Source organism: Misgurnus anguillicaudatus, chromosome 20 (genome assembly GCF_027580225.2).
Source record: "Misgurnus anguillicaudatus chromosome 20, ASM2758022v2, whole genome shotgun sequence".
NCBI classification, from domain to species: domain Eukaryota; kingdom Metazoa; phylum Chordata; class Actinopteri; order Cypriniformes; family Cobitidae; genus Misgurnus; species Misgurnus anguillicaudatus.
In genome coordinates, this window is record NC_073356.2 from 26,574,385 (window position 1) to 26,586,592 (window position 12,208).

The window sequence follows — 12,208 nt, forward strand, 5'->3', positions numbered from 1 at the left end:
ACAACTGCAACTACTCCTCTAGCTAGCACGACAACTGCAACTACTCCTCTAGCTAGCACGACAACTGCAACTACTCCTCTAGCTAGCACGACAACTGCAACTACTCCTCTAGCTAGCACGACAACTGCAACTACTCCTCTAGCTAGCACGACAACTGCAACTACTCCTCTAGCTAGCACGACAACTGCAACTACTCCTCTAGCTAGCACGACAACTGCAACTACTCCTCTAGCTAGCACGACAACTGCAACTACTCCTCTAGCTAGCACGACAACTGCAACTACTCCTCTAGCTAGCACGACAACTGCAACTACTCCTCTAGCTAGCACGACAACTGCAACTACTCCTCTAGCTAGCACGACAACTGCAACTACTCCTCTAGCTAGCACGACAACTGCAACTACTCCTCTAGCTAGCACGACAACTGCAACTACTCCTCTAGCTAGCACGACAACTGCAACTACTCCTCTAGCTAGCACGACAACTGCAACTACTCCTCTAGCTAGCACGACAACTGCAACTACTCCTCTAGCTAGCACGACAACTGCAACTACTCCTCTAGCTAGCACGACAACTGCAACTACTCCTCTAGCTAGCACGACAACTGCAACTACTCCTCTAGCTAGCACGACAACTGCAACTACTCCTCATGAAACTGCCATTGTTGCAGGTACTACAACTGAAAAAATAACAACTGCAACTACTCCTCTAGCTAGCACGACAACTGCAACTACTCCTCTAGCTAGCACGACAACAGTTTCATTGGAAACTACTTCTGCTGTTGAAACTAGTACTGTTGTGGGTACTACAACTGAAAAAATAACAACTGCAACTACTCCTTTAGCTAGCACTGTTGTGGGTACTACAACTGAAAAAATAACAACTGCAACTACTCCTTTAGCTAGCACTGTTGTGGGTACTACAACTGAAAAAATAACAACTGCAACTACTCCTTTAGCTAGCACAACAACAGTTTCATTGGAAACATCAACACCTGCAAGAACAACTGTTAGGGAGACTACTTCAGCTGAAACGACACCCGTCGCCACAACTCCCCATGAAACTACTTCTGCTGTTGAAACTAGCACTGTTGTGGGTACTACAACTGAAAAAATAACAACTGCAACTACTCCTCTAGCTAGCACGACAACTGCAACTACTCCTCTATCTAGCACGACAACTGCAACTACTCCTCTAGCTAGCACAACAACTGCAACACCTCCTTTAGCTAGCACAACAACAGTTTCATTGGAAACATCAACACCTGCAAGAACAACTGTTAGGGAGACTACTTCAGCTGAAACGACACCCGTCGCCACAACTCCCCATGAAACTACTTCTGCTGTTGAAACTAGCACTGTTGTGGGTACTACAACTGAAAAAATAACAACTGCAACTACTCCTCTAGCTAGCACGACAACTGCAACTACTCCTCTAGCTAGCACGACAACTGCAACTACTCCTCTAGCTAGCACGACAACTGCAACTACTCCTCTAGCTAGCACGACAACTGCAACTACTCCTCTAGCTAGCACGACAACTGCAACTACTCCTCTAGCTAGCACGACAACTGCAACTACTCCTCTAGCTAGCACGACAACTGCAACTACTCCTCTAGCTAGCACGACAACTGCAACTACTCCTCTAGCTAGCACGACAACTGCAACTACTCCTCTAGCTAGCACGACCACTGCAACTACTCCTCTAGCTAGCACGACCACTGCAACTACTCCTCTAGCTAGCACGACCACTGCAACTACTCCTCTAGCTAGCACGACCACTGCAACTACTCCTCTAGCTAGCACGACCACTGCAACTACTCCTCTAGCTAGCACGACCACTGCAACTACTCCTCTAGCTAGCACGACCACTGCAACTACTCCTCTAGCTAGCACGACCACTGCAACTACTCCTCATGAAACTGCCATTGTTGCAGGTACTACAACTGAAAAAATAACAACTGCACCTACTCCTTTAGCTAGCACATCAACTGCAACTACTCCTCTAGCTAGCACGACAACAGTTTCATTGGAAACTACTTCTGCTGTTGAAACTAGTACTGTTGTGGGTACTACAACTGAAAAAATAACAACTGCAACTACTCCTTTAGCTAGCACTGTTGTGGGTACTACAACTGAAAAAATAACAACTGCAACTACTCCTTTAGCTAGCACTGTTGTGGGTACTACAACTGAAAAAATAACAACTGCAACTACTCCTTTAGCTAGCACAACAACAGTTTCATTGGAAACATCAACACCTGCAAGAACAACTGTTAGGGAGACTACTTCAGCTGAAACGACACCCGTCGCCACAACTCCCCATGAAACTACTTCTGCTGTTGAAACTAGCAATGTTGCAGGTACTACAACTGAAAAAATAACAACTGCAACTACTCCTCTAGCTAGCACGACAACTGCAACTACTCCTCTATCTAGCACGACAACTGCAACTACTCCTCTAGCTAGCACAACAACTGCAACACCTCCTTTAGCTAGCACAACAACAGTTTCATTGGAAACATCAACACCTGCAAGAACAACTGTTAGGGAGACTACTTCAGCTGAAACGACACCCGTCGCCACAACTCCCCATGAAACTACTTCTGCTGTTGAAACTAGCACTGTTGTGGGTACTACAACTGAAAAAATAACAACTGCAACTACTCCTCTAGCTAGCACGACAACTGCAACTACTCCTCTAGCTAGCACGACAACTGCAACTACTCCTCTAGCTAGCACGTCAACAGTTTCATTGGAAACTACTCCTCTAGCTAGCACGACAACTGCAACTACTCCTCTAGCTAGCACGACAACTGCAACTACTCCTCTAGCTAGCACGACAACTGCAACTACTCCTCTAGCTAGCACGACAACTGCAACTACTCCTCTAGCTAGCACGACAACTGCAACTACTCCTCTAGCTAGCACGACAACTGCAACTACTCCTCTAGCTAGCACGACAACTGCAAGTACTCCTCTAGCTAGCACGACAACCGCAAGTACTCCTCTAGCTAGCACGACAACCGCAAGTACTCCTCTAGCTAGCACGACAACCGCAAGTACTCCTCTAGCTAGCACGACAACCGCAAGTACTCCTCTAGCTAGCACGACAACCGCAAGTACTCCTCTAGCTAGCACGACAACCGCAAGTACTCCTCTAGCTAGCACGACAACCGCAAGTACTCCTCTAGCTAGCACGACAACCGCAAGTACTCCTCTAGCTAGCACGACAACCGCAAGTACTCCTCTAGCTAGCACGACAACCGCAAGTACTCCTCTAGCTAGCACGACAACCGCAAGTACTCCTCTAGCTAGCACGACAACCGCAAGTACTCCTCTAGCTAGCACGACAACCGCAAGTACTCCTCTAGCTAGCACGACAACCGCAAGTACTCCTCTAGCTAGCACGACAACCGCAAGTACTCCTCTAGCTAGCACGACAACCGCAACTACTCCTCTAGCTAGCACGACAACCGCAACTACTCCTCTAGCTAGCACGACAACCGCAACTACTCCTCTAGCTAGCACGACAACTGCAACTACTCCTCTAGCTAGCACGACAACTGCAACTACTCCTCTAGCTAGCACGGCAACAGCAAGTACTCCTCTAGCTAGCACGACAACTGCAACTACTCCTCTAGCTAGCACGACCACTGCAACTACTCCTCTAGCTAGCACGACCACTGCAACTACTCCTCTAGCTAGCACGACAACAGTTTCATTGGAAACTACTTCTGCTGTTGAAACTAGTACTGTTGTGGGTACTCCAACTGAAAAAATAACAACTGCAACTACTCCTTTAGCTAGCACGTCAACAGTTTCATTGGAAACTACTTCTGCTGTTGAAACTAGTACTGTTGTGGGTACTACAACTGAAAAAAGAACAACTGCAACTACTCCTTTAGCTAGCACAACAACAGTTTCATTGGAAACATCACCACCTGCAAGAACAACTGTTAGGGAGACTACTTCAGCTGAAACGACACCCGTTGCCACAACTCCCCATGAGACTACTTCTGCTGTTGAAACTAGCACTGTTGTGGGTACTGCAACTGAAAAAATAACAACTGCAACTACTCCTCTAGCTAGCACGGCAACTGCAACTACTCCTCTAGCTAGCACGGCAACTGCAACTACTCCTCTAGCTAGCACGGCAACTGCAAGTACTCCTCTAGCTAGCACGGCAACTGCAAGTACTCCTCTAGCTAGCACGGCAACTGCAAGTACTCCTCTAGCTAGCACGGCAACTGCAAGTACTCCTCTAGCTAGCACGGCAACTGCAAGTACTCCTCTAGCTAGCACGGCAACTGCAAGTACTCCTCTAGCTAGCACGGCAACTGCAAGTACTCCTCTAGCTAGCACGGCAACTGCAAGTACTCCTCTAGCTAGCACGGCAACTGCAAGTACTCCTCTAGCTAGCACGGCAACTGCAAGTACTCCTCTAGCTAGCACGGCAACAGCAAGTACTCCTCTAGCTAGCACGGCAACAGCAAGTACTCCTCTAGCTAGCACGGCAACAGCAAGTACTCCTCTAGCTAGCACGGCAACAGCAAGTACTCCTCTAGCTAGCACGGCAACAGCAAGTACTCCTCTAGCTAGCACGGCAACAGCAAGTACTCCTCTAGCTAGCACGGCAACAGCAAGTACTCCTCTAGCTAGCACGGCAACTGCAAGTACTCCTCTAGCTAGCACGGCAACTGCAAGTACTCCTCTAGCTAGCACGGCAACTGCAAGTACTCCTCTAGCTAGCACGGCAACTGCAAGTACTCCTCTAGCTAGCACGGCAACTGCAAGTACTCCTCTAGCTAGCACGGCAACTGCAAGTACTCCTCTAGCTAGCACGGCAACTGCAAGTACTCCTCTAGCTAGCACGGCAACTGCAAGTACTCCTCTAGCTAGCACGGCAACTGCAAGTACTCCTCTAGCTAGCACGGCAACTGCAAGTACTCCTCTAGCTAGCACGGCAACTGCAAGTACTCCTCTAGCTAGCACGGCAACTGCAAGTACTCCTCTAGCTAGCACGGCAACTGCAAGTACTCCTCTAGCTAGCACGGCAACAGCAAGTACTCCTCTAGCTAGCACGGCAACTGCAAGTACTCCTCTAGCTAGCACGGCAACTGCAAGTACTCCTCTAGCTAGCACGGCAACTGCAAGTACTCCTCTAGCTAGCACGGCAACTGCAAGTACTCCTCTAGCTAGCACGGCAACTGCAAGTACTCCTCTAGCTAGCACGGCAACTGCAAGTACTCCTCTAGCTAGCACGGCAACTGCAAGTACTCCTCTAGCTAGCACGGCAACTGCAAGTACTCCTCTAGCTAGCACGGCAACTGCAAGTACTCCTCTAGCTAGCACGGCAACTGCAAGTACTCCTCTAGCTAGCACGGCAACTGCAAGTACTCCTCTAGCTAGCACGGCAACTGCAAGTACTCCTCTAGCTAGCACGGCAACTGCAAGTACTCCTCTAGCTAGCACGGCAACTGCAAGTACTCCTCTAGCTAGCACGGCAACTGCAAGTACTCCTCTAGCTAGCACGGCAACTGCAAGTACTCCTCTAGCTAGCACGGCAACTGCAAGTACTCCTCTAGCTAGCACGGCAACTGCAAGTACTCCTCTAGCTAGCACGGCAACTGCAAGTACTCCTCTAGCTAGCACGGCAACTGCAAGTACTCCTCTAGCTAGCACGGCAACTGCAAGTACTCCTCTAGCTAGCACGGCAACTGCAACTACTCCTCTAGCTAGCACGGCAACTGCAAGTACTCCTCTAGCTAGCACGGCAACTGCAAGTACTCCTCTAGCTAGCACGGCAACTGCAAGTACTCCTCTAGCTAGCACGGCAACTGCAAGTACTCCTCTAGCTAGCACGGCAACTGCAAGTACTCCTCTAGCTAGCACGGCAACTGCAAGTACTCCTCTAGCTAGCACGGCAACTGCAAGTACTCCTCTAGCTAGCACGGCAACTGCAAGTACTCCTCTAGCTAGCACGGCAACTGCAAGTACTCCTCTAGCTAGCACGGCAACTGCAAGTACTCCTCTAGCTAGCACGGCAACTGCAAGTACTCCTCTAGCTAGCACGGCAACTGCAAGTACTCCTCTAGCTAGCACGGCAACTGCAAGTACTCCTCTAGCTAGCACGGCAACTGCAAGTACTCCTCTAGCTAGCACGGCAACTGCAAGTACTCCTCTAGCTAGCACGGCAACTGCAAGTACTCCTCTAGCTAGCACGGCAACTGCAAGTACTCCTCTAGCTAGCACGGCAACTGCAAGTACTCCTCTAGCTAGCACGGCAACTGCAAGTACTCCTCTAGCTAGCACGGCAACTGCAAGTACTCCTCTAGCTAGCACGGCAACTGCAAGTACTCCTCTAGCTAGCACGGCAACTGCAAGTACTCCTCTAGCTAGCACGGCAACTGCAAGTACTCCTCTAGCTAGCACGGCAACTGCAAGTACTCCTCTAGCTAGCACGGCAACTGCAAGTACTCCTCTAGCTAGCACGGCAACTGCAAGTACTCCTCTAGCTAGCACGGCAACTGCAAGTACTCCTCTAGCTAGCACGGCAACTGCAAGTACTCCTCTAGCTAGCACGGCAACTGCAAGTACTCCTCTAGCTAGCACGGCAACTGCAAGTACTCCTCTAGCTAGCACGGCAACTGCAAGTACTCCTCTAGCTAGCACGGCAACAGCAAGTACTCCTCTAGCTAGCACGGCAACAGCAAGTACTCCTCTAGCTAGCACGGCAACTGCAAGTACTCCTCTAGCTAGCACGGCAACTGCAAGTACTCCTCTAGCTAGCACGGCAACTGCAAGTACTCCTCTAGCTAGCACGGCAACTGCAAGTACTCCTCTAGCTAGCACGGCAACTGCAAGTACTCCTCTAGCTAGCACGGCAACTGCAAGTACTCCTCTAGCTAGCACGGCAACTGCAAGTACTCCTCTAGCTAGCACGGCAACTGCAAGTACTCCTCTAGCTAGCACGGCAACTGCAAGTACTCCTCTAGCTAGCACGGCAACTGCAAGTACTCCTCTAGCTAGCACGGCAACTGCAAGTACTCCTCTAGCTAGCACGGCAACTGCAAGTACTCCTCTAGCTAGCACGGCAACTGCAAGTACTCCTCTAGCTAGCACGGCAACTGCAAGTACTCCTCTAGCTAGCACGGCAACTGCAAGTACTCCTCTAGCTAGCACGGCAACTGCAAGTACTCCTCTAGCTAGCACGGCAACTGCAAGTACTCCTCTAGCTAGCACGGCAACTGCAAGTACTCCTCTAGCTAGCACGGCAACTGCAAGTACTCCTCTAGCTAGCACGGCAACTGCAAGTACTCCTCTAGCTAGCACGGCAACTGCAAGTACTCCTCTAGCTAGCACGGCAACTGCAAGTACTCCTCTAGCTAGCACGGCAACTGCAAGTACTCCTCTAGCTAGCACGGCAACTGCAAGTACTCCTCTAGCTAGCACGGCAACTGCAAGTACTCCTCTAGCTAGCACGGCAACTGCAAGTACTCCTCTAGCTAGCACGGCAACTGCAAGTACTCCTCTAGCTAGCACGGCAACTGCAAGTACTCCTCTAGCTAGCACGGCAACTGCAAGTACTCCTCTAGCTAGCACGGCAACTGCAAGTACTCCTCTAGCTAGCACGGCAACTGCAAGTACTCCTCTAGCTAGCACGGCAACTGCAAGTACTCCTCTAGCTAGCACGGCAACTGCAAGTACTCCTCTAGCTAGCACGGCAACTGCAAGTACTCCTCTAGCTAGCACGGCAACTGCAAGTACTCCTCTAGCTAGCACGGCAACTGCAAGTACTCCTCTAGCTAGCACGGCAACTGCAAGTACTCCTCTAGCTAGCACGGCAACTGCAAGTACTCCTCTAGCTAGCACGGCAACTGCAAGTACTCCTCTAGCTAGCACGGCAACTGCAAGTACTCCTCTAGCTAGCACGGCAACTGCAAGTACTCCTCTAGCTAGCACGGCAACTGCAAGTACTCCTCTAGCTAGCACGGCAACTGCAAGTACTCCTCTAGCTAGCACGGCAACTGCAAGTACTCCTCTAGCTAGCACGGCAACTGCAAGTACTCCTCTAGCTAGCACGGCAACTGCAAGTACTCCTCTAGCTAGCACGGCAACTGCAAGTACTCCTCTAGCTAGCACGGCAACTGCAAGTACTCCTCTAGCTAGCACGGCAACTGCAAGTACTCCTCTAGCTAGCACGGCAACTGCAAGTACTCCTCTAGCTAGCACGGCAACTGCAAGTACTCCTCTAGCTAGCACGGCAACTGCAAGTACTCCTCTAGCTAGCACGGCAACTGCAAGTACTCCTCTAGCTAGCACGGCAACTGCAAGTACTCCTCTAGCTAGCACGGCAACTGCAAGTACTCCTCTAGCTAGCACGGCAACTGCAACTACTCCTTTAGCTAGCACATCAACTGCAACCACTCCTTTTACTAGCACTGCAACAGTTTCATTGGAAACATCAACAACTGTTAAGGAGACTACTTCAGCTGAAATGACACTCGTCGCCACAACTCCTCATGAAACTACTTTTGCTGTGGAAACTAGCACTGTTGCAGGTACTACAACTGAAAAAATAACAACTGCAACTACTCCTTTAGCTAGCACAACAACAGCAACCACTCCTTTAGCTAGCACAACATCAGCAACCACTCCTTTAGCTAGCACAACATCAGCAACCACTCCTTTTACTAGCACTGCAACAGTTTCATTGGAAACATCAACACCTGCAAGAACAACTGTAAGCCATACTACTTCAGCTGAAACAACACCCGTCGCCACAACTCCTTATGAAACTACTTTTTCTTTTGAAACTAGCACTGTTGCGGGCACTTTAACTGAATTAATAACATCTGCAAGCACTCATTTAGCCAGCCCAACAACAGTTCCATTGGAAGCATCAACACCTGCATTTTCAACTGCTAGAGAGACTACCTCAGCTGAAACTACACATGTCTTCACAACCCCTTATGAGACTACCTTTGCTGTGGAAACTAGCACTGCTTCAGGTACTACAGCTGAAGAAATAACTTCTGCAACCACTTCAGCTAGCACAACAACTGCAACCACTCTTTTATTGAGCACAACACCAGTTTCATTGGAAACATCAACACCTGCAATGACAGCTGCTGTAACAACAACATCAGCTGAAACGATGTCTGTTGCCACAACTCCTTATGAAACTACTAGCACTGCTTCAGGTACTACAGCTGAAGAAATAACTTCTGCAACCACTCCTTCAGAAAGCACAATGCCAGTTTCATTGGATACATCCACCACCGCTGGTGAAACTACCTCAGCTGAAACTACATCTGTCTTCAAAACCCCTTATGAGACTACCTTTGCTGTGGAAACTAGCACTGCTTCAGGTACTACAGCTGGAGAAATAACTTCTGCAACCACATCTTCTGTGAGCACAATGCCAGTTTCTTCGGAAACATCCGCCACTGCTGGAGAAGCCATGTCAGCTGAAACCACACCACCATCTTATTATTTTTATCATTATCCTTGCCTATCATCTCCATCCAGTCCTACAGTGAGCACAACACCAGTATCATTGGAAACATCCACCACTGCTGGAGAAGCCATGTCAGCTGAAACCACACCACCATCTTATTATTTTTATCATTATCCTTGCCTATCATCTCCATTCAGTCCTACAGTCAGCACAACACCAGTATCATTGGAAACATCCACCACTGCTGGAGAAGCCATGCCAGCTGAAACCACACCACCATCTTATTATTTTTATCATTATCCTTGCCTATCATCTCCATCCAGTCCTACAGTGAGCACAACACCAGTATCATTGGAAACATCCACCACTGCTGGAGAAGCCATGTCAGCTGAAACCACACCACCATCTTATTATTTTTATCATTATCCTTGCCTATCATCTCCATCCAGTCCTACAGTCAGCACAACACCAGTATCATTGGAAACATCCACCAGTGTTGAAGAAAGCAGATCAGCTGAAACCACACCACCATCTTATTATTTTTATCATTATCCTTGCCTAACATCTCCATCCAGTCCTACAGTGAGCACAACACCAGATTCATTGGAAACATCCACCAGTGCTGGAGAAACGGCGTCAGCTGAATCTGCACTACCCTATAATTTTTATCATTATCCTTGCCTAACATCTCCGTCGAGTCCTACAGTGAGCACAACACCAGATTCATTGGAAACATCCACCAGTGCTGGAGAAACGGCGTCAGCTGAATCTGCACTACCCTATAATTTTTATCATTATCCTTGCCTAACATCTCCGTCGAGTCCTACAGTGAGCACAACACCAGATTCATTGGAAACATCCACCAGTGCTGGAGAAACGGCGTCAGCTGAATCTGCACTACCCTATAATTTTTATCATTATCCTTGCCTAACATCTCCGTCGAGTCCTACAGTGAGCACAACACCAGATTCATTGGAAACATCCACCAGTGCTGGAGAAACGGCGTCAGCTGAATCTGCACTACCCTATAATTTTTATCATTATCCTTGCCTAACATCTCCGTCCAGTCCTACAGTGAGCACAACACCAGATTCATTGGAAACATCCACCAGTACTGGAGGAACGGCGTCAGCTGAATCTGCACTACCCTATAATTTTTATCATTATCCTTGCCTAACATCTCCGTCCAGTCCTACACTGAGCACAACACCAGATTCATTGGAAACATCCACCCGTGCTGGAGAAACGGCGTCAGCTGAATCTGCACTACCCTATAATTTTTATCATTATCCTTGCCTAACATCTCCGTCCAGTCCTACAGTGAGCACAACACCAGATTCATTGGAAACATCCACCAGTGCTGGAGAAACGGCGTCAGCTGAATCTGCACTACCCTATAATTTTTATCATTATCCTTGCCTAACATCTCCGTCCAGTCCTACAGTGAGCACAACACCAGATTCATTGGAAACATCCACCAGTGCTGGAGAAACGGCGTCAGCTGAATCTGCACTACCCTATAATTTTTATCATTATCCTTGCCTAACATCTCCGTCCAGTCCTACAGTGAGCACAACACCAGATTCATTGGAAACATCCACCAGTGCTGGAGAAACCACGTCCGCTGAAACTGCGCCACCCTATAATTTTTATCATTATCCTTGCCTAACATCTCCATCCAGTCCTATAGTGAGCACAACACCAGATTCATTGGAAACATTCACCAGTGCTGGAAAAACCACATCAGCTGAAACTGCACCACCCTATAATTTTTATCATTATCCTTGCCTAACATCTCCGTCCAGTCCTACACTGAGCACAACACCAGTTATATTGGAAACATCCACCACTGCTGGTGACTAGGTCATCTGAAAGAACACCAATTACACCTTTAATAATTACATCATTTTCATCATTATCCTTGCCTAACAATGACAACTGCTGCAGAAATGACCTAAGCTGAAACTACATCCTTCCCTATACTGCTCCATTAGAAATGGAATTTGCTGTGGAAACTAGCACTGCTGCAGCTACTACAATGGATGGAGATGGTATTTCTTCAACTCTTTCATTGAGGACAGCACCAGTTTCATTTAAAACATCCACCACTACTGTTTGTCCAGCTGCTGAAAACAGGTTCTGTAGTTACCTTTGTACCAAGTTCAAAAACATCTTTTGAAACCAATTGCTGTTGTGGTCAGCCACCTCAGTTTTAAACTGTAAACAGTTAATTTACTTTCTGAACAAGTGGTTTGTGATGTTATTCATGGAGTTCTTGTTGCCTTTGTGCTCTTTGCGTGGCAACTACAAAGAAAATTCAGACAACCTACCTTTCAACATTTACATTGTTCTGCCCTGAAACTTTGCAAGTTTTCTGCTTTTTAATATTTTTAAATTCTATTTTCACTTGTCTTGCAACTTTAATCAATGTATTGTGTGTCTACATTGACTAAACAACATTAGTTTAATGTTAGCCACAATGTAAAGGTTATGTATTTAAGTTGTATATTCTCTAATTGCTAATGTGCAATGTGAAATATTAAGAATTTTTTAGTGTTTGTTTTTGTGACTAAAATTTTTCTAATAAAGATGTCAACATGTATGCCTGCATTGGGTTTTGTTTGTTAGTGTTTTGCAAGTTTTTCCCAGACTGGAGAATTTTCTATTTTGACTGAAATTACTGCCAAACATTAAATGTAAATTCATCTTTGTAAACCTTAATTTGAACTTTAAATGAGTACAAAAA

General features: G+C 47.6%; 1 protein-coding gene across 1 annotated transcript in view; it reads left to right on the forward strand.

Annotated features, from left to right (window-relative positions):
• The window catches only part of LOC129454596 (uncharacterized), a 67,824-nt gene extending 56,499 nt beyond the window's left edge, over positions 1 to 11,325 (forward strand). Inside the window, exons 13-15 of the mRNA XM_073858722.1 lie at positions 1,552 to 2,737; positions 3,254 to 4,315; positions 8,876 to 11,325. Of these exons, the coding sequence (XP_073714823.1) occupies positions 1,552 to 2,737; positions 3,254 to 4,315; positions 8,876 to 11,325 (4,698 nt within the window). The remainder of the gene's footprint in view (positions 1 to 1,551; positions 2,738 to 3,253; positions 4,316 to 8,875) is intronic.
• Positions 11,326 to 12,208: the final 883 nt, after the last annotated feature.